Raw genomic sequence first — 24,401 nt, 5'->3', positions numbered from 1 at the left:
ACAATGCACTTAGTCATAATGACAATTAGTCATAAAAAAGATGAAACAGGAGACAGATTAATTGTATCTTCAAGTTTTTTCTGTAACGATTATATATTATAAAGATAAGGCAGCAAATTCTGTCAGCCAACCTAAATATTAGTACAGTCACAAAAAAGTCGAGTCACATAGTCAACATGAAGTCACATTTAAATGGATCAACAAATATATTCTTACATTACAGAATATAAATATTCTACATTCAATATAGTCTAAGTCCATTCACACTGTACTTCGAATAGCAAGCTAATGCTGGTAGCCAGAAGCCATCTGTATATTTCAGTACAATGACACGACATCACAGAGGTGTGTGAGATGTCCATTGCTAATATTTCTAAGTCATTAACAGCTGTGGCAGAAGGCTTGATTAGCTGCTCTGCAGAGTGTAACATTTGAGAATCATTCAATGTATCATCCTGCTCCACAAAACAATAAAGCAGCTAAAGAAAATAATCTCTTGTTGTCTATTGTGACCATACATAATATACAAAGTCTGGAAATTGAATACTGCCAACAAAAGGTTTGTTAGTGGGCCTGCAGCTCAGCTGCTTCCTCCTCTATGCTCAACCGAAATGCTTCAAAATAAACAGTGAAGACACAATATGCTATTTAATACAGTTTTGTGAGGCCAGATTAGAGGGGGCTTTGTCTTGTGAACATGACTGTGCATGTGCTTATGTAATGATTACCCCTCATGATAACACATAAAGGCTGCTCAGCAGACAGCAGGCAGGGAAACTGATGAGTTACAATGTACGCAAGTGGAATCAAGTCATTGATTTTTGTTGGAACTTATTTTCCTCGTACAGTCCCGGTGCCATTTCATGAAATAGGAACAAATACCTTTTAGACATGGTGAACAGGAAAGCTGCTGTTAACGCAGCTATAATGGACATCACGTGCCTCCGCCGAGTATGCAATGGCTTCACATTACAAATCCAAGGATCAGACATGACTCCGCTATTTCCCAATTCTGGAGAAATGAAGTTCAGGAACAGAATCTGAGAAAATATATAATAGTGTCATTTATCAAGGGAAAGCTGTGGGTTGTAAAGTTCTTCTAATGCAGCGTGACCTGGTAATCTGATGACATTGTTTTTACCACATAAAGATGAGGCTGCTAGCAGGATACAACATTTTAATTACACTATTCCTGCTCCAGACCTGTTGGAACATGCAAGCTGGTGTGTAAGGTAACCAGGAAGTGGTCCAGCTGCAGCTCAGGCTCCGACACTTACAAAGACAAAGTGCTAATCAGCAGGTCTGTTGGGTTTCCTAATTAAAAGAATGTACTTGGCATGCACTCGCTATTTACACTACATTAAGACAAATCAAATCAAATCACACTACAGGGACCACAGAACAACAGAACATTTGCTGTCTGTGTCACGCATGGCTTTGCCTGCATGATGATGAAAAATATTTACCTGTGTATAGCAGTTTAGGTCAAAATTGCTGATGCTTACATTTCTGCATGTTTCTAAGTACTAGATGCCTGCAGGTGATGAGCTGAGAACATTATCCTTTAAATGAAAATCAATTGAAGCAGCCAGCCTCTCTTTTTCTCTGCAGCCAGGTGCACAAAGTGAAGCAAGCAACACCTCACACAACCAGAAACATGTCAACCTGTCATTGTTTTTGAGAGACAAAAATGGGAGTAAAGATCAGTAATTAGTTAAAATTGTGTGTGCATTGTATGTATGTGTGTGTGTGCATGGATGCAGATGGTCAGCTCTTTTATGTAAACAAAGTGGCGTCCATCTTTTTAAAAATGGCTGTCTCCAGTATCTTTGTAACAACACACAATAAACATGTTAATGGTCACCATCTCCTCATGAATTCACATTTTTCCTACCTCCTATTCTCATGATCTTTCCCAGCAGTGCAGCTTGCTCGGCAAAAACCTTGAAGCCACCCTGTATGAAATATCAGCCCACAACTGACAAAGTGTGATCTAATGGAGAAAAACTAGCGGTGAACTGTGAAGAAGATAGAGTAAAAAGGGAAAAGCGGTCCAGGCGGGGAATTTATTATTGCCTATACTACAAAAAATAATGGAGGGAGATGTCGTGGGCATGCAGTGGTAACAGCAGTCTGAGTCATTGTAAAACGATGGAAAGGGTAAATCATCTCTGGAACAGATAGAACAGAAAACTGCTGCTGCTCTCTTTGAATTTTCGACCATGCTGCAAGCTGGTTGGTGAGGTCAAATCAGGTGTTCTCGTGCAAGTGTCAAAAGTAGTTTTCTGCTCTATATGATTCAATAGTGGGCCATTTTTTTTTATATATATTTTTTTGGGGGGGTATTTTGCCTATATTTGATAGTTAGAGTAGAGCTAGACAGGGGAAAAAAAGGGAGAATAACATGCAGCAAAGGGTGGGAGTTGAGCTGGGGACTCAGCTGCTGGGGGCATTTTAGCCCATGTGGTGTGTCCTAACCACACAGGTCGCTCTGTACTCAATGTAACTCAAATGGCACTGTGTTAGAAAAACTAAGAGGTCACATTGTTAAGGATGTGTAACTATAGGTGAGGAGGTGGAAAGTAACAAAATACATGTAATTATATTTAAAAGTACTGTATTTAAATATAGATGGAAGTAGTTCTATTTCGTGCTCGTTCAACCAATATGGTTTTGCTGCACCACATGTATTTTACAGATATTAGTTACTTCGTGGATTAAGATTTTACATAAACTATAAACATACTGTATGATCTTTCTCCCTCTCTCTCTCTCTCTCTCTCTGTGGTAGATTTTCTTAAGTGTATGAATGATATCCATTTTTAATCCTTTTTGACACATCTAGTTTGAGTCACACATCAATGAGTTTGAAGGCTCATCAGCTGTCATAAAACACTGCAGAGCGGTTAATATTAGTCTGGAAATAATCAGATCAGACTTTGCCTTCTTTAATGAGGTCACAGTTAACGTTTCCCTCCAATGACTCCTCCATGTAGACCCTGTTTGTGCACGAACAGAGTGAGGCGATGCGGCACCACTCTGGTGTCAGCTAAACATTCTTGCAGTTCCTGTATTGTCATTGGAGGAGGGTTGCTTTGTCCTTCTGTCTACCAGACGTGCAGCTTTATCTGAAAGTTTTATTGGGATTCCATATCTTGTTTTGACCTTTACATTTCCCCTTAACTGTCATTTATTAATGACAGTGTAAACTGAAGGCGCTTTGATATCATTTTACAGTCTCCAAATGCTTAACAGACATCAATTAGCTTCATTTTAATTTTCAGTCAGCTGCTTACAGGAGCCCATGTTGTTGAGTATCACCACGAAAGACTATCAGCTCTGCAATTTCCATCAATTTATAATTCCCATGTGGTATGCGCTCCAACCACTCAGCTGTCAGAACAACACATAGTCAGATGTAAATGTATGTTTCATGTGGGGGTTGTAGTTATTTTTTGTAACTTCAAAAATAAACAAAATACGTAACTTGCCCTGGTGTACCCAAATATTTGCATACAGCTGGAACTGCAGAGATTTCATAAAGAATGTTGAGGTCCCGGATTTGGTATGACCTTCAAGACGATGTCATTTCCTCTCCCATAAGCTTCACAGATCTCACCTTTTCACTCTTTTTACCCCAGGCAAAGCCCTTAAAAAGCAGGGAGGGCCAAAGTTAAAATGTCAACTTGAAGCTTTTGTTTGAAACGAGACCTCAAGGTATGAAACCTTATATTGTTAATCTATTGGGAGTCTAAAAAGTATCTGTCTGCTTTAACTTGATCTTCTCTAAATTGCATGCTATATTTATATCTATATACTCAACCAGAGCCGCTCACTTCAGTCTTTATGTTCTTCATCAGCTGTCTTACCTGCCTCTGCCTTCACGTTTAGTCGTCACTGAAAATGAACCAGCCGTTACCACTCAGCTCTCTTCCAAACATGCCAGCTCCAACAGCCACTGTCCCTCTCCACCACCACCTCTTCTGCCAATTCCCTGCTGCCAGACTCCAGCCTAGATTAGCTACCTGTGGGACTTTATAACATCCATTTGAAGGGCAGGCAGAAGGTAATACAACTGGTTGTACCATTTGGCTGTTAGCCTTGTGTCAAGTCTGAATCCAAGGTGGAATTCAGAAATAGAAAATACAGCTCCATTATCACCATGGCACAATACTGCACCAAGGTAAACCCACAACCTAATGAAGGTGTTAAAAGTATAATAGGTACATTTTTTTTTTTTAAACTAATGTCCAAAAATGATGAGACTTGTTTCATATTTTGTTGATTTTTTTTTTTTTAACTTATATTATCCCAACTTTTTCCGACAAAGTTCAAACCTAAAATTATGGGGAAATCGTGACATTGATTACGGTTACGGCCCATTTTGTTTTGGTTGCCTGTCAATGTCAACATATTCACTTGACCTCCTATACCTGTTATAACTTCTGGGCAAACACTGGGAGAGTAGTAGCTACACTGACTACCGAAAGCTGGTTTACTACAGCAGCTAAAAATAGGGTTTCCATGGGAGCTGAACTTTGCCCCCAACACGGTAAAAAAAATGCATTTGATTAGCTAAATATAAAATGCACAGAGCAAGAGACAGCAGGTGAGCGAGAGGGAGTCAAGGCATCGCTAACTACGAAGCTAAAGATCGATTTTCATTGGAAAAGGTGGTTGTTTAATAATGACTCCAACAAATCCCATGATCCCATGCTATTTCATGACATTATCAAACTCATTATTTCATAATTCTTTTGATTAAGAGACTCTTAGCAGAAGAAATTACATAGTAGGCTGAACACTTAAGAGAACATTTCTGGAATCGTTTTTAGGACTACAAAATTAATACACGAAAAACATCTCAGAGGGAACCGAGAAGGAACAAAGGGTGTTTAATTCTGAGTATTCAACATACTTAAGTTTGGAGCTGCACTGTAAAACAAGAAACACATATTTGATCATTTGATTAAGTTATTGATTAAAAGGAATAGCAGCAAAAGAGCTGCATGTTTGTTCTGAGTGTCTTCTGAAGGGGCCCTCTGACAAGTGTCAAAGTAAGTTTATTTATGGTTGGATCTGCAATTTTTTGGGCACCTTTAGTTCATGATGGAGATGGAGGTTGTAATTAGGGCTGCGTGATATGAAAAAAAATCAAATACTAAAATATTTATAAATCAAAGATCATGTTAGTTTTAACCAAATAACTGATATGACCATAGCAATAAAAATTGGTGCTTTCACAAGATACTTACACATTTACAAAATATTTATAAGTACACAATCATCCATAATATGGATATAATGAAGTCGGAAAAGGCAAATAATAGAACAGCTACAACCGTCTGATAAGTTCAGAAAATTACATCACTTTACTGTCATATAACACTTATGTCATATCAGAATATTACAATATTCCAAATCTGAGATGTTTTGTGGTCTCACATAATGATATTGATATAATATCAATATAATACCCAGCCCTTTGTGCACTAATATTTTAGATTTAAAGGTGCTGATTTTTATCCAAGTTGATTTGTATTCAGCTACAAACAAACCTGTTGTTAACGTTCTAATGACGCCAATTGAACAACTGCACTGGTAATAAGCACATATCTCTGGCTTTAATTTAACACAAATTTTAAGCCCGAGAGGCCCCCAATTGGGGGCCAGAGAGAAGACTTGGCAAAACTATTATTACAATATGGACATATATACTGATATTTACACATCTGAACAAATCTCACAAGTGTTCCCTTTATTATTACACCAACATTATTCAAATAGACCTTGTGGTTGCAGAGATATACTCTTTTTATTATGGGTATGCAATTTTCGAGCAGAGGCCTAAAAAATAGGTGTGTTTTTAAAAGGTTAATACTTAAATAACTTCATACAATTTAGGTCCAGAAAATGTCAAGTATATTTTAAGAAAATACACATAAGTATTCTCTTATTTAAAAATTCTTCAAAATCCATTGTGTTTCACTTTGTGACAACTATTACTAGCAGAGCGATGGCTTGCAGTGAGCACAAAGCTTATAAGCTGTCACAGAAATGAAAGGACTGAAAACACATAGTGTGCTTAGACATATTTTCACATCACATCATATGAAGTATGGAGAATATACATCGAAGCCTAAGTTCGATGTAACACTTTGAGGGGCTAATTTATGTAGATACTGTCGTGGTGTAACCTGCCTCTGAGTGGACTCTGTGGGATTAAGAGAGACAAAGAAAACAGTAACAGCGTTCAAGAAAGGCTCAGTGGGGGGGAAAGTGGATCATATAAGTTTGTGTCTCTGAATTGTTCGTAAGTTGTTCGCTTGTTTGTTACAACACACTCAAACACTGACATGGACCCACGCACAATTTTTCAAAACAAATCAAATTTCCTTTGAAGACTGCTTAAATTAAGCCTTTCAACACAGACAAGTCTAACTTTTTGACTTCCTGACCTTTGAGTTCTTCTTCTCAGCAGCCCTCTTTAATGAAGCAGTTAGAAAGTGACAAAGACTAGAGATAATCAATCTGCTGCTCTGCTCCCTGGGTCCATTTCGACCTCTCAGTAGCTTTTTAATGGAAAGGCCAGAGGACACACAAGCACACAGACAAGCCCCTTTGTCTATGAACGCTGCAGCACAATTTTTGAGATTTCATGAGATCACATTTCTGTGTATCCACGGCACAAAAAAAAAAAATCCCATTAAATGATGATTATGTCCACTGTAATAAGATTGAATTGCCTCTTCTCTTCTTCTGTCATACCAGCAGTCGTCTGGATTATGTCAAAACACTGAAGGATTCTTATAACAAAGTGACCATGACCTTGTGACCATTACATATCTTATATAATAATATTGTTCTGCTGAGTTATTGCATTCTGGCATAATTAAGTGGCATTAAAATAAAAAGCCAAATCTAACTATCACAAATCTGTCTAAGTATTTCTGAGCAGCTATTTCTGTTGTAAGTAAATTGCAGTGGATATTATTGCTGCCAGCAATTTAACTGCCACTCTCCCAGTGGCTATGAGAGGGGGCTTTGATGAGGGCAGGTGTTTTGGAAAGTGTCAGCACATGAGAAAAATGGAAGTGCTCAGCAGAGAGTACTCCGCACATTCACCCACACATACATCTTTACCTTCAGCCTTTCCTTTATTGTTCTTTGGTTCATTTGTCTCTCTCCTCCCCTCTTCTCTGTATGATTTTCTCTCCTGACTCAGAATCCATACGCAGGCAGCCATATGTCCTTATCCGATCTTTCACCTTGTCCTCCTCCTCCTCCTCTTTCTCCTCCTCCTCCTCACAGTGCTCTTCAGCTCATTTCCTCCCCACTTCTCCCTCCCTGTCTCTCCTTCCCATCTTAGCCAATTTTCTCTGGAAGCCCTATTTGACTTCTTTGCATTGACCTTCCTATTTAAACCAGCGCACATGGCAAGCCTCACCCAGCCGGTGACATCATTGCCACTTAATGTGCAGAAGCAGCACCTGTCTCGGTAATGATCTAGCACCCGCTGCTTACGTTTGTTTTCCCTCTCCTTCCTTGTCGCTCCTTCTTTCCGCAGAACTGAGATGAATCTGCTGATAACACACAGCCCCTTGGTTCCCTGTTCTCATTCTGATGAAACTTGTGGTGATATACGAGGCCTTGGCCTCTGCAGGGGTTGTGTGTGTTTTCCCTGAGTCGGCACATTTGCAGCACCCAGGAAATGACTCTAGATGCGATGCACCAGCTGCTTCGTGCTGCAGGAGAGTGTCTTCTTAAGCACCCAGTACAAATGTGTTCATTTAAAAGTGTGCATGCATCTGTCCATTTCAGTATGGTATCTGCTCTCTTGACTTGTTTTATAACATAAAAAATATTGAATTTGAAAAGTAACTATAAGCTGCCTCATAAATGTAGTGGAGGAAAAAGTACAATATTTCCATTAGAGAGTTGCCAAAAAAAAGTTACATTCCACCACTGTAGTTAAATACCGCATATGGTTTTCCTGACTATTTGTGATCACTCTGAGTATCATCACAGCATCGACCGACGCTAATAGGAGAGAAGAGAGAACTGGCAGCCAAATAGACCCCTAAGCAAGACACTGTAATGAGGAAAAGGGCCTCTGGCGGCTGCCTGGGTGACACGAGAGATCCATACTGAAGCTGGCAGCCTTACAGGATACACTGTTTGAGAGACACTTTTGTACTGGTGCCATCGTTAGCATCTTTGATCCTCTCAACAAGACTCCCAAGTCCTTGAGAGAAGCTTTTGTCATCAAAGTGCTAGAACATGTAGACAGACGACACACAAACTGCTAGAAGTCTGTTTGTCTGGAGACCTGATGACACTAACAAGAGACCTGTCTGACCACCCAGTCAGATCACAGTCAAGGAAGTAAATACAGTCTCTAAAGTTTATAGGCTGCTATCTGGGATGATTCTTGGTGATACAAGTGACTGAAGACACACAGAAGAACTGTACTCAGAGGTGACTATGGAGTAGGATAGTATTAAAAAGGTCTAAATTGGTTAAGAATTGAACAAAGTGTGAAAAAAAATCATTAAATCAAAATATGAATAAAGTGCTTCCAAATGCAGTCATATAACAACAAACTTGTCAACATATTTAAGAAATTATAAGCTAAACTTTTTTCATACTTACAAATATAATTTCTATACTTAATGATATAGCATTTACAACAATCTAGGCAGTTAACAACAGTCCTTATTATCCACAGTAATGTCAAGTGATGCTCATTGCAATGACAGGTGCAGCAGCAAATGTTGAGAACGGTGAAGAATTGATGACTGCAGAAGTGCTCCCATTGCTCTCACACCATAATGAAACCCTGTTGTAGCTACTCTTGGCAAAGTCACTCTACCTCCATTTCATGTATTTGCAGGTGCAAATACAGTCATGTGTGTACATTCTTGAATAACAGGTTAGCACTGCAACAGAAAGCCCATTTTCCCGTCAACCAGCTCCGATTCAATAGAACTAATCGACTCTTACCTTTGTCGAGGGAGGCGTCCGGAGAGTTGAAGTCCATGAGACTGCTGATTTCAGTCTTGTAGCAGAGGTCAGTGGCTGGCGGCTTCTGCCTCTGGTGGGGAGAGGGATCTGGGAAAAGAACAAATAACAACAAGGTTACTTTGACAGATAACATGGGGAGTGATTTAGAGAGATACTGAAGGTAAACAGATAGAGGAATACATGAAAGCAAGATGAAAAAAATATTTCCAATTAAATACAAAGAAGAATACCTCTTTGAAATTTCTAAATGTACCTCACTGATTATTTTTAGCTAAACGTGTGTTTCATTGCGTGGATTATGTTTGTCAGTGTATATAGAATAAACTAAGAAGAACAACTAGAGCTTTACATTGTTCTGACTTTCATTAAAAACTCCTGTGCAGACAGCAAATAGCATAAAAACAGAGACAAAGCTGCTGTATACTCAGACTGCACAAACACATGATACATCAAAGTCGTCATCAGCTAAAGTTTTCTATTATGCACAAAAATATATGGTAGGGTACAAACTAAATATGTGCAGGAACCAGAATGATTAATGCAACACAACATACCAATCAACTCCACAAAATCCCTCTCACTACACATAATGAACTTTTCCTGCTCTCTCCTTACACGGCACTAACTCCACAGCATTCATCAACACAGCTACTGTCTCCGGGGGGAAGCGTGAATACACGTCTGTAGTAAAAGCACACTAGCTTAAAACACATGCAAGCGCACAAACACAGACGCCGCTTTGAGAGACTGCAGCACACTCAGATAAATATTAGCATTTTTATGACCATGAGTGTGATTTGATTTCTGGTGAGGTTCAGTAGTTTCTAATATAGTTTTTGGTTCCCACCAGTGGCACGCAGTGAATGCATATTGAATGCATTGCTCCAGGTCAGCTCACATAAGTGTGTGTGCTAAAATGACTTTGTCACTTCAACATGTACAGTCGACTTCTAACCGTCCTCCCAATGCAGCTCACAGATGCATAAAAGGTTTAAGTTACACTCCAAGTCTGCCGACTGATGCTTTTAGAAGAATAATTTGCTTTGCAAAAGATACAAAACATTCTTCAACAATTAAGATTCTGCTTTGTTCACAAACTAAAATACACCATGCAGCAAACTGCAAGTCTTTTCACTCTTTAACCTCCTCTCTGGCCTGCCATTGCTTCAACACCCACATATTAAGACACTGTTACTGGTCATATTATTTGTAGTAATTGAGCACAGATGTGTCTGGAGGCTCAAGTTCTAGGGGTACTGCTGTCATTATGGCACGATTAGTCATCAGGCGAGATGGGCTTTATAAGGCTACAAATAACAGCCTGGCAGCCTGCCCCCTCCTCAGGTGATTGGCAAAAAGTGCATGAGGGCTGTTTTTTAAAAAAAACAAAAAAAAACTGCATATAACTTTTTCCCACCTTGCAAATGTATAATTTTTTTTCAAACTTGCCCATGGTGCAGCCTCTGGCACCGGGAACACAGTTGTCAGGTTTTTTTTTTTTCAATAATGTTAAAATTCACAGTGCATACTTATCTGCTATGTTCAAGCTGCTGCTGCCCAGTAGCCTCATGAAAATGTTTTATCTTCCCTGCATCGCGCCTTTGACAGGCCTTCACCGACATTTAGAAACTCAGGGGAAAAGGTGGAATAAATGCAGAATAAAGAGGTAAACCATCATGGCGGCTGGATGATGGAGAGGAAATGCAGGAAAACATACTGCAGTGAGCTCAGCTGTCATTTGAAATTTTGTTTACTGAAAATGTAATTCAAAACTAAATGAAACTTAAGTACCAGACTTAAGTAACAGACCTGTATTTGGTTTATTAATAAACTCTACATTGTCTTCACAAGTCTTAATTCAGTCAAAACACATGCAGGTGATATTTGATTATACTTTAACTGGCACTGTCATAAGTTTACAATACTACAATGATCAAAAACCTTGCACTTTAGCAGTTTGATACAAAAAAATGGATAACAAGAAATGCATGTTTTTCTACTTTGCAGTTTTATTTTCGGCTTATTTCTGAACTTAAATCATCTATTAAAAAGCAGGTTTAAGAAGTCTGACATCAAGAACCAAGAAATCATAATCTGTAAATTGACTGGATGAGAGTTAGCAGTAAGGAAAGAGAATGGTCAGGCTGCTGTTCATTATTCTTTAGTCTTGGCATTGTAAAATGGTATTTTTTAGCCAAATTAAGTTATCAAGGAGGCGGTTGTGATGTTTTCTCAGTCACTGTTCATGTGACTGAATCAATATCCTCTTGAAATCACTGAATATGTGGGCATAGTGAGGTCTCAGTGCCTCATATTGATCTTTGGGCCTTTTGCTCGGCTCACTTAAGCTGCAAGTTGATGATATGGAAGAGTGGGAGAAACAATGAAAAAATGTCATCTCTCTTGTTGTTCCTTCATTATGCTACCTCCTGCGCTGCACCTCAAAAGAGAGTCAAGCTTTCTATAAACCTCGACTGACGCTTGTTGTATGAACCATGTTTGGAGGTGATCCATTAAGGATTTGAGATAAGAGCATCATTTCCTCTCTCTGTTTGCTACTCATTTCCTCACAGGCCAGCGGGAACACTATCTGACAGAAGACACAATAAGCTCAGCCATCATCTCCCTGCAAGTGTGGATATCTGCCACACAGAGTTAAAGCCATATACTGTAGGTCATTTTCAGAGTGTGTATGTTTGCAGAATCTAAAACCATGCCTGCATTATGCATGGTAATAAAATCAAAAGGAGTAAGGCAGGCTAATATGGAAAAATGGTCCATCTTTTTACCGATTTCATTCAAATTCCGAGCACATACTCACAGTGACAGGGTTGCGATAATCTTAGAAAACATAACTTTTATGAGAAAGCTGCACTGCAGCAATATTTTTTTGATGTTATTTTGTAACGATGATGAGAATTAATGACACTTCATGACTAAGGTCCATCTTTTCTACCATCAAACCTCAATTCACTTCATCAATAATAAACAGTTTAACTTAATATTGAGCACACAGTTAAGGGAAAAGGTAATTCTGCTGTGATGAAATTTGGCTCAGAAACTAAAACAACCACCGTACTCATGTGGCTTTGTAATGATGTAATTATCTGAATCACTCTGCTGGTCTACTTGCACTGAAAGAACCTGCACCTACATGTAACACAGCTCCTCATTGGAGAGTACACACCACTTAACAAACATCTGTAACGTTCTGAAAAAAAAAAATGCCTATGTTACGCAGATATGAGCCAGGTGTGTGGAGGTGTAAAAGCCGTCAGTGTTTGAATTTCTCTCTGAACCATTAAGGCTAGAAAAAAAGACACAGTTTTCCAGAAGCGATCAGGAAGGCAGTGGGGTGCAGCTCCAACGAGGCTGTGACAGCAGGCTCTCCGCTGCATCTTCAAGTGGTACCATTCTAAAAGCATTATAAACACGTCTGCCTTTAAACGTAGTCAGGCAACGTATCTCACAGACTACTTTGTGTCAAGCTGACTGTGGCCCTCAGTCTTAACGTAAATATAGACAGTGAGACCATGTTCCTCAGAATATGCACTTAATTTGATTAAGTACTACTTCCTTATATGCTGAGAAACACAGCATTGTTGCAAAGACAGGACACAAAAGCAAAAGGTGAAATGGATGCAAAGTGCACACATACTGCTTAGTATAGTGATGACATCATCTTGGCATTCATTTAAAATGTTGTTATTGACAATTTCCCCTTACTATTAATATCTGAATTTAAAAACACAAACAACAGAACCATTGCTATTGAAAATAACTATTTGCATTACTACTTAAAATCCTTCTATTTAACCTGAACTGTTGTGTTTTAACAATATAATCATCATAATGAAGGCTTTTGGTTCTTATTTATGGTGAAACACACTGTTTCTCTTTGACCATGAACAATGTTATTCTCTTCTTTTAAATAAAAAAGAGATGTGTGCCTTCAGTGCTGCTGCCTGACTGTTGATCCAAAGGGCATCTGATGCTAACCTTTACATTGTTGCAGTAAAACTTTCAGGGAGGACTCAGACTTTTCCAACAATAACCCCCTGCTGTGCCTCCTCTCAGCAGGGATGAAACACAAAATCCAAGTCAGGTAGGGATGCATCTCCCAAAATAAACTGCTCCCTCAAAATAGAGGCAGTCAAGCCTGTTTTACCTCACAGATGCAGGAGGAAGATTTGGTTCAAACTACAGTCTTCATTGTGTATTCTTAAAAGAACCCAGAAACTTGCTTGTGGGGTTTCAAGTATTTCACAGTTGGTCAAAAGATAATCTGTGAAGCTGAGGAAAATATTCAGACACTTGAGGCTTCAGTGGCAAAACTCAAAAATACGATTGTTGTTATTATTGCTGCTACCCTGAGTGCAACCATTTATAGGTCTTATTTAATCATTTTGTTTCTCAAAACACAGGATAACAAAGTGCAATCAAAAAGTTCAGAGATTATTTCTGTTGTGCATGAACTGAGTGCAGCACACGGAGCATGGGGGAGCCACTGTATACCCTTCATGAGTACGTTTTCCAATTTGTGTTACTTCATGAACATCAGCACCTGCGTTCCACACATTTTTGTGATCAGTAGTATGTGCGCAGTTGCGATTTTACCGTGGAACTGAAAGTTGAGCAGAGAGTGCACATCGAATGAGTCAAACTCGGAAAATCGGCAACGGAGACCCTTGAAATGCTTCAGAAAAACAACAGCAATGAACCAATGAGCCGGAAGAGCTGTTTTGAGTGACATTCCAGTTTCCGAGGTGCAGAAAGTCACTGTCCAAACACAAGGAAAGAGCATCAGGTCAGGAGCGCAACCAACTGGGTTTTCAAGTTTCAGATCCATGGTGAAATGGCAAATGCACACGGACTGTATCAGTGGTCAAAAAAACACGTGTAACAGGTGCTGATGTTGATAAAGCGACATAACTTGGAATACTTACTCATGAAAGTTATTACTTCCCCATGCTCCAAACACATTTACTGTGCTGCGCTCCCTTTGTACGGAAGAGGAACAGTCGCGCAGCTTTCTGATGATTATTACCCTTTGTTCAGGCAATATGTCAGTCTCTAAAGTATGAAATGACTTACACTTATCCGTCACAATATATGTGTACTCAAAAAAACACGGCAGTGATCTTGGGTGTCACCATTATATCAAAGCCAAACAGCGGTTACAGTTAACAGCTATCACTAGAAACTAATACAAACCAAATTATCAGCACTAGATTATGACTCTACATTCACAAAGAGTTGAAGTTCACATCTCTGTAGACATATTTATAGAAGTAATTCAAGCTGTCACAGTTTTAATAGCTGATCTCTATATGGTTATAACATAAAAATTGCTATCCTGGAATTTTTGGTTAAATATTGCTCAGTCCTAATGGGAAGATTGAGTGGAATTACTTGTCTTTATGGTTGGGCAGTTCAGTCTCTGTCTCATAAATTCCTGTCACTGCCCCACTTCCTTCGGTCCTCTCTTCATCCTCAGCTGACTGACTCCAACATCACCTGTCCTTTTTTCCCTCATTTTTTTTCTATCCTTTCTCTGTCACTGTTTAATGGGGTTCCCCAAGCTCTGAGCCTGCCATTTTTTTTATCTGCTGGCACAGTGCAGGGAAAGGCGACGGCTGGAACAAAAGAAGACCCTAATGAGTAGTGGAGGTGATTAAGGAATGAATAGACGCTGCTGCTGGAACCTTCACCAAGCTGCCCACGTGCCCCAGCTCAGTCTGCAATCTGCAGATAGACAGTGCTTCGCTTTTCTTACGTCTGCCACTCGCCTTTAATTGCACTGACATTCTCTGGTCCCAAGGCTGCCGGACTTGTGATAAAGCTTGTGTATTCATGCATAAATCCCCACCAGCCAGGACAGACCTTTCCCCCTCTTCTTCACCTGCCTCAAGACCCCAATTCAAGGTTCCCTATAAATATACTGCTGATAAATGGAACTAATGGAGCAGGGTTGTGATTGCAGGGAGCCGGTGCTTAATGTTTCCCTGCCCACACTAACCACCCCAGATCTCAAGATGCCTCATTGTCAATTCATATTGTCATGAAAGGTGGCTGGGTGTGTTTCAAGGAAGTGTGTAGGCTGTGGATGTTATTAGTTGGTGTAAGGACTCGGGAGAAAATGAGCTGCCGCTTGAGAGACTAAACCAAGGAGAAGAGGGCTTTTGTTAGCGCGTGAATGTCATTTTCACAGTGGCCATCACAGGAATGATCACATCACCAGTAGAGTGAAAAATATGTCCATTTGCACAGCTCCATGACAGACCAGACACAGGTGCCTGCAAGCACTACAGTTTTTAAAATGGCCTGAGCACGGCCACTTCAACAGAGCACTTGCACCTAGAATCAAAGCACTTTGGGAGATGGAGAGCAGCATGACAGCATCTGTCAGGCAGCTGAATAGTGATGAAAGTGCATCCTCCGACAACATGCTGCATTTAAGATCTCATTTGAAGGCTTTGACTAATACCTGAATAATACTTCTGACAGGTCTTGATATTCTTCAACAGCCTGCTTTAACTGTGAGAGTATATATTTTATGTATATAGAAATAGTGACAGCTTATTAGATATGTTTATAATATTTAACTCTAATTGCTAACTAGGGAAGCTGTTAGTCAACTTGCCATTCACTGGATAAGGATATAAATACTTCTGACTGTATTAAATCAATAACTATAATTTTTTTGGAAATACTGGAATAATACTTCACTGTCTTGTTCAAGAGTGAACATGACGGCTCAATATCATCCTCACATCTGTCTGTTAAGTAAAAAAGTGTTCCTTAAAATCTAGATTGTTAATTTTTCAAACCATAGTACTGTATTACTGACATTCCTATCAAACATAATCTTACAATATGATTAAAATGCTCCCCGGGAATTTGAATTACACCAAATTACTTTAACCCTCTTTACAGTATTCTTACATAAATCAGAGAATCTGTAGATACCTAATAAACTAATTAAAAATTTGCCTCGAGAATCAATATGAAGATATTTGAATAATTATATCCAATGCAATTATGCACAAAAAACAACAACCTGGAAGGTAAAATTGAAAATAAATCTTCTTCAGCGCTCCTCAATTTGTTCAGAATCAATTTAAGGAATACTATGTATGTGAGCAGCTTTTAACACCAATTATGACTCAAAGGCAGTGCTAAATTATTGAAGTGTACTATTCTCCAAAGGACCTTGGAGCATGTTTTTAATTTTTTTTTTTTTTTTAATTTCCCCTACAGTAGCAAAGCACACCAATGTTGTGCACATTGTTTGCATCTTTTCTTTTAGCACTGGGTGTATTACTGTATAATATTATAATCTGGAAGCATTTCACAACATTTGATCTGAAAAGCCAGCTCAATACAGTTGTCTGTGAAAATGTAATATATTTCTGTTATTTTAATGGGTTTTGAAATGAGCCTGTTACGTAGGGAGGCAAGCTGACAGGACAGCTCAGTCAAAAAGAACAAAGGAACTAAAACCAACAAAGTACAATTGTTTTGACTGATTGTGTGCTATCTAATCGAGATTAAATGGAAGGTGTTTGACTAGATTAACAATTGAAATGGGGATAATGTGATGAATACATGACTTTCTATTGACAATATCATCATTGTCATAATTTTTTATTCTTTATCCACTGGGGACAGTAAACATTCAATGACTTTTAAAATACCTGACACAACAAAAAAAACCTGGCCAAACAGGTAAAAACATCTCGTGTTTAAATATGGTGATGTTTGCACGCGCACGCACGCGCGCACACACACACACACACACACACGCACGCACGCACGCACGCACACACACACACACACACACACACACACACACACACACACACACACACACACACACAAGGTCTGGGTCAGACGTTGGGGGACCAGGACAACCTGATGTGAAGTGGACAACTGGAACAGACTTGGACAAGACTGAATTGATTGAACACTGCTATAAGAGCAGGCCCAAGGAGAGAGGTTACGACATGCAACGTCTGTGGATGAGTTGAAGACCAACATCCACCTTGACTAAGAGGCAGTTGGTGGCCCAGTGCTCTGACATCAATCAGTCACTTCAGGAAATGGCAATACTGCAATCGTAGTAGTCAAAACAAATTCGATTGAGGGAGTGGACACAATTTTCAAACATTTGAATTGTTATTATGATATAAAAAAAATGTATGAATATATGCGACTATCGTTCTGCCTTATTTCCCCTGTTTTTACCGGCGCCTGGTTGTAATACCTTACTCCTGTCAGATGGTGGTGGTAATGCACCGAAAAGCTGTCTATCAGCCGCTGTTAAACAACATGAGGAGAAGAAGAACACATTGCAACAGTCTCCAGAGCTTTGCAGGTAAAACTGTGACGCTGTGAAATTAGATGCGACGTCACGAACAGGAGAAACATGCAAAGACGACTGCTTTATCAGTAAATGTAACTCATTTACAGTCAAGCAAGGCTCTTCAACTTCTCTCATCATCAAAACAAACCACATGACACACAGCTCTGCTCACTATCAGCACCACCACCATCAGGGAGCTCATCAACTCAAACATGTCTCTGCAAAATAAATACTGGAGATACTTGGGGTGTGAGCACCAGCCTGAATGCAATCACAAAGCTAAAACGTCCTCACAATATTGAATTGAAACCAAAATTTGTCCACTTAAAAAATAGAGAAAGACTCAGCGACTCCCTCACACACACACATACACAAACAAGAGTCAGTACGACAAAAATCCTCCTCTCCTCTCAAACTCATCCCAGCCAGTAACACGTCTTCTATCCCTCTGATCAGAAGCTCTTCTCCGTTCCACTTTCGCCCTTCACACTGAAACTCTCTAACACCTGACAAATACCCATCTCTGCTCCTCATTTTTGCTTTCATTAGCCGACTGTAGATAATTTCTCTCACTCCGTCCATGTCCTCCCCTTCAAAGGATGCTATTGCTCCCTCCTCCAGACCTCAGCTTATTCCCCGCCTCCTTTTCTCTCTCTCTTTCCTCTCACCTCCTGTGCTTTGCTGACTTCGTCCCCGTTTCTCATCCATATTTTCGCTCTTCAGGTCGTCTCTGTCGCTTCACTCTCTTTTCTGCCTTCCTCTCAATTGATCTCTACATTTGTCTTTGTGCGATACAATAACGGGAAAAATTGGAATTGAGTGAACCTCAGAGATTTGTGGGAGGCCATTTTTTTTTACTTCACTCCCGCACACACATTCTGATTCAGTCTGTTTATCTTCAACATTAAGCACTCCCTCTATCTCAGGCAATTTTTTTTTAGAAAATGAAGTGAGCATCAAAAGGCACTATTAAGTGATAACGGTAAACTGCCAGGCAGGCACAATAACAACACCAACCCAGAAGGTGAACAAGACAAGAACAGAAAAGCTGGCAAAGTGATGGATTCTGTGCTGTGTGTACCGTTTGCTCAGTGTTCATTGTCGTCTGCAGCGGGACAGCATTTTGTGATAAGTATGTACCGATGCAGATTATGTGAGCCTCAGAGAATCTTTTTTGTCTCCTAACACTGTTGCTACTGACAACCACATCTGTGTGCTTCTCCAGTGTGCAGCACAGTGTTATTAACGGTCCCTAATCTCTGAATTGACTGCGGCATTTGTAGAAAACATGCAAATTGTCAAATAAAAACAAAATACAACAAAAGTTGTATTAGGAGGCAACAAATTCACAATTCTTAAATTATAAACTCCATTTCAAAACCTGTTATTAAAATCCAAACCTAATTGATTTATCAATGTAGAGATTTTTTTATGTTTAAGTCTTTTTGACTTTTGACAATATATTTCCGTCAAATTTAAATGATGTACAGTGAAATTTGGTTTTCCTTTTTGAGAAGTTTGGTCAACAAAACCTCGAAGCATTTTAGTGCATTTTTCACAATCACAATTTACTAAGCGGTTAAATTTACTTGTGTAAAAGCTTTTGACATTAAAACAACAGCTGGCTGTAGCTACAGTTTAAGGTCCAATTTTCAAAAGCACCCTGGTGATGCCAATGGATGTCTTGACTTCTGTCCTAACTGCTCTGTACATGTTTTGGACTGGACTGTAGGTGACCAACACCAGGAGAGGGCAGTGAAAACTGGGAAACTTCCCTGGGAAACTGTGATGACAAGGTCTTCTTATCCCCATTCATTTGGCTAAACCTTTGGCAGGAGGATTTGATGCCATATTGAAGACATTAAACTGCCTCCTGTGCAATTTCTCTCAAAGTGTGTGTGTGTGTGTGGGGGGGGGGGGGGGCTGGATTGAATTGGTCCAACCAGAGCATGGAGGCCCACATTAAACTGGTATTGTACAAACAGTGCTTTAAATTGGGCTTAAACACTATGAACAATTGGAAAATTTTATAATTTTTGTTTATCTAAATCATCAATTTACCTATAATTGTTTTGATAGTGTCATAAATGTTACATACATGTTAAGGGGTTTAAGTCGTATGTGCATAGGGGTTTTTAGCTCCTTGTTAAGATCCCACTCTGGCTTGGAGCTCTGTTGATCCTTAAAGGTCAGAGGTCACAGAGTAGTGTCTCCGAAGATGAAAAGGGTTTACTGTCTTCATAAATTCATTCAGTTTGGTAACAGCTCTCTGCCAATGGTCCTCCAGGGGAAACAATATACAGCAAGAGAAAGACTACTATCAAAAACTGAGGCATTAAAGAACCGAAGCAAGAAAAAGGCTTTGGTCAGAATGAAAAATGATCAAGGAGGGTTTGGGCGAATTCATCCTCTCTGTGAGTGATACATTTTGTCAATACACAAAGTGGAGGAATGCACTCGTGAATTGGATTTTTCTTGCCAATTAAGGACGTTGAAGGCAACACAGGAGTCTGCCCATTGAGGGATTATTATTATACCTGAGTGTACGAGTGTGTCTGCGCTGCTGGTCTGGCACGTGCCCGGTGTGATAGATGTGCCGCAGCGTTGCCCAGAAGCAGGTACAAATGTTTCCAATTATAAGACAAAGTGTGAAAACTGAAAAGCAATGGATGAAAAGCAAAGAGAGACAGAAAAAAAGCTGGAGGGAAGTATGTAAGGGAAGATGTACACACATGTGTGCATCTCTTGTGGTTTCACTTTGATGTCTATGTGTATTTTGAGGTGTTATTTTAAAATATTTATGCAATTTTGTTCATCTGAGATATCCTGCTGCGCACCAGAAAGACAATTTCTGTGTTTATACTGTATGTCTCTGTACATTGGAGATGAGTGATGAGCTTAATGAGCAGGATATGGCTGCGTCAATTTGAACACTTTGAACTGGGTAAAAGATTATGCATGCTTGTCTGTATCATGAAAGCTGAATATGACAGAGGTGGCAGTGGCAGTTTATCAGACTAGAAAATGTAATGAACATGTGTTTGTCTTCCATCTCACAAGTGTTCCCAGAACAGAGAGCTGATGTCGGGTCACACAGAGGCCAGTAAATATTGAAAAACTGTTAGGCAATGCATGAGAAGTTAAAACCCACTTTGAGGTTTAGAGTTGGGTGTAAAACTATAAGTGTAGCACTATATAACAAAGTCTTCCGAAGTTTTTTTTTTATTATGCAAAATTAATTAAAGAAACTATTTCACACTGTGAACAGAGCCATCTCCCGGTGGCCCTCAGTAATATTGCACTTTATGACACTTCCTCGTTGGCTTCAGACCCAAAAGGTACATCCACTTTTATACACAGTGTGTTGTTCATACTAATTTTCTTTCTTTGTTGTGGTACGAGAAAAATGTTGGCTAAATGGCTAAATGTTTTCATGAATAGGATCTGGCTGTTATTGGACATGAGTTCAATCCGCTGCTCAAATGACGTGTGACAGATTTCTTCATTGTTGCACAACGATTCCTCAACCTATTAACATGCCTAGTCAGTAACACAGTCTACTGTTTGCAGGAAAAGTGCTACATAAATCAAGTTTATTCTTATTATCATTATTATTATCATCATGGCTGTAACCACTCATCTATAACTTCTTTGGAGTAATATGAAACATATACAGGACTGGGCTCTTGGTTAAGGAGATGAAAAGTTTGTTTAGAAAAGATATTATTTTTCACCATAGATCTTTAACCAGCTGTGTACCATTTTCAACTTCTCTATGACAACAAATAATTGTCTATTAATTTGAACCTGCTTCAGGTCCAGTAGCATCAGAGAAGAACTCACTAGTTGATTAATTAAATCTGGACTTCTTGTGCAGCGGTTTGCTAGTCAATATTTTTTTATTTTCCATGCCATTATTGTTCTTCAGTATTTTTCCATATACATCTTTCCCATACCCGTTAAAGCCCTTCTATTTCAGGCGCATTGGCATATGTGACAGACAACTGATGTGCCACTTCTTTTCAAGCCGACATGTTCTGGTGTACAAGCGGACAATAAAAAAAAGTCAAAGACTGCTCCCATTGTATGTGAAGAGAGCGCAGAACCGTGACGTGCACAGAGCCGCGGGAAGCTATAAACTTCATGAGTAAGTATATCAAGTTCTGTCGGCAAGCAACGAGTGTGTTGCTTCCCAACAGAAAATTAAACGTTTAAAATGTGCTGAGAGTGGGTGTATTGTCATGTTGGAGAATCCCAGTGCTATTGCATCACAGTTCAGGTCATTTGAAAATGGTGCCATGGTGTTGACAGTCTAAACCTGGGAGACAAATTCGGTGTGCACAACCCCGTGGGAGAAAACAAACCTGGTTGCTACTGACCTGACGTGCCTTCTTTGATCTTGAACAGTGACATTCTGCCCCTAATTCTTGTAAAACATAATGCCACTCAAAACACCTCACCCGGCTAATTGTGTCATTGCTGTAGATTTTCTGAAACATTTCAAGGGTCTTCTTTGGCAATTTCCTATATTGGACATGGTGCAACGGCAGTTACACACAGACCACTGCTCCCAACAACGTGTCTAACTCAGGTATTGATTTTGATCAAGCGACATAACTTGGAATATTTACTCAGGAAGGTCATAGCTTCCATCTGCTCCATGTATGTCACTGTGCTGCACTGTTCACATGCAAATGGAGCAGTCTCTGAATTTTTAGTTTTCCCCTTGTAATTTGAATTTTTGTTTGTTTGAATCAGTTCCTGAGTTTGAAATTAAAATGTAGGATCAACCTTGTTGATATACAGTATATCAGGGTTAGTTTGCCTCCAGATTCTTTTCTGTAACCAGTGGCTAAAATAAAATAAGGTCAAAGTCAGAGTTTACACAATCAAATGCCAGCATTGCGACGCTCCACATCACACAGAACTGCCACAGTCCAAATCAAATCATTGAGAATTGTCGACTTAAAAAGATTTATCTTGCCTACATTGATGGATCTTGTGTCAAGATGCACATCAAATTGGTCCCAGAAGAAAAGAAGCACACTCAACCTCCGCAGAGAGCGGAGCAACGCAGGCACTGCAAATCAAACAGGGTACCAATGTTCCATGAAGCTCACAGAGCATGACGGTGCCCAGCGCTACACTACTTATTCTATATCTCACTCTGCAAAACAAATTGCCAGTAAAGCATTGCTTACCCCCACTTCAAGGCCAACCAACTGTCAGACATAAAACTTCGGTGGGATGTTACACATCAAGCAAGATCTTTTCACAGCTCAGTACTTCAGTCATCAACTGGGGAAAATCCTGCAGCATGAATACCAAATGATGATCATGGTATTCCCTGTGAGCTCTGGAGGACATGAGATATGGGTAACGGAACAAACCACTCTACTCAGTCTCTCGCTAGACAAACTATGCATTTTTCATCGTGTTATGTGTAAAAACAGTTCTTTGGTTGGAATTATTTTTGGTCTGCTGGAGGCAAACTGACCAGTAAATCAAATTAAACTGAATGATCAAGGCGATTAGATTAATAAACATTATACTTTTTTTTAATGTATTAGACAGGCTTGTTAATTCATGATTAACAGCTTTGTTGGATCGAGTCTCAAAATATTTTGAAACACATTACCTGGCTGAAATGAAAGCTGAACTTAAATGAGGAGAAACACAAAACAAAATGTGCAGTAACATGCTTCTCTTTGATCAGGGGTGGGCAATTAACTTTCCCAAGGGGCCTCATGAGAAACTGGGACTGCTGTGGAGGGCCGGACCAATAGGCTGAACTCAATTCTGCTCAATATTAATTTGATCTCTTTATAAAAAGCAATAAATTGTATAGTTTTTATTCGCTTCTACTGGTAGTAGTAGATGTTATAATTGGACTATTAAAATGTGGTGCAAGCATTGTAAAAATGTCAACATTACATCACTATTCAATCAACCTTCACAAAAAGATTTTGAAAATGAGCATATTTTTGCAGTATTTCAAAGACCAGCATTAAATTAACTTTATACAAAAATGTAATAAGTGCTACTGATATTTTGTTTGTAGTGTAATTACCTCATTTGCTGTTTTTCAGTTATTAGTTTTTGTTCAGTGAGAGAAGGGTTTGGTATTTTCGGGTGTTTGTTTGAATCCCAAAAAACTCTGATATCTCAGAAAACAAAGTGCAAATAAAATTGGATCCTTCAAGTTCCTCGGATTTTGTCCCTACCGCCCATTGACAGGTCTCATCTTGCCTCAATTTCAAACAATACACTTGGCAATCAACATACTTTTATAACATATACAGTAACTTTAAGAAAAAAATCAACACACGCACGCACACACACACACACACACACACACACACACACACACACACACACACACACACACACACACACACACACACACACACACACACACACACACACACACACACACTGTTATGTGCTTCCCTTGCGCAAGGTCAGCAGTGGTAACGTTGTGCTTCCGTTAGCTTCATGGCTTCATTAGTCGCCAGCGGTGGAGGCTAAACAGCTCGTAACAATGACCATAATTAATTCACATCATACAAAACGTTGTTATCCTGACTGGTTTTTACTTTGCGATGTTCCTCAATGTAAATTACTCACAATTCTCAGACACAACTTAGTTAACAAGCACTCGATATCGCTTGGGAATCTCAAAATGTCGTACTTTGCTCCATATCTTGTGTGCGTCGTGCACCTGTCTCAGCTGTCTCACCTGGTCTCCAGCAGGTGAGCGCGTGGTTCACAGAGTGGGAGGGGCGGATAAGGGCTCTGTTGCGTGCAACCGCCAGGAGGTTCAGACCACGAGCTCGCGTGGTGAGACGTTTAGGGAACATCTGTAAATTGGGCTACTGAACATTACCTGGGTTCCACATGCATGATGTACACTTATTTACGTTTGATTCCTAATTTACCATTGACCTCACGCGGGCCGGTCAGGGACAGCCAAAGGGCCAGATGTGACCCGGGGGCCGTACAATGCCCAGGT

The 24,401-nt window shown here is 39.6% G+C and overlaps 1 protein-coding gene across 8 annotated transcripts in view; it reads right to left on the bottom strand.

Moving 5' to 3' along the window:
- Positions 1–24,401, bottom strand: part of kazna (kazrin, periplakin interacting protein a) — a 192,380-nt gene that overhangs the window by 49,894 nt on the left and 118,085 nt on the right. For all 8 annotated transcript variants that reach the window (XM_069689098.1, XM_069689101.1, XM_069689102.1 and 5 more), the window contains one exon: positions 9,004–9,111. In XM_069689098.1, coding sequence (XP_069545199.1) covers positions 9,004–9,111 — 108 coding nt within the window. The remainder of the gene's footprint in view (positions 1–9,003; positions 9,112–24,401) is intronic.

The sequence above is a fragment of the Brachyistius frenatus genome, unplaced genomic scaffold (assembly GCF_029030835.1).
Source record: "Brachyistius frenatus isolate BFR_SWC_R1_liver_20210118 unplaced genomic scaffold, ASM2903083v1 Contig_6, whole genome shotgun sequence".
NCBI lineage: Eukaryota > Metazoa > Chordata > Actinopteri > Embiotocidae > Brachyistius > Brachyistius frenatus.
The sequence above is the reverse complement of the archived record's forward strand: the minus strand, read 5'-3'. Positions and strand labels throughout refer to the sequence as shown.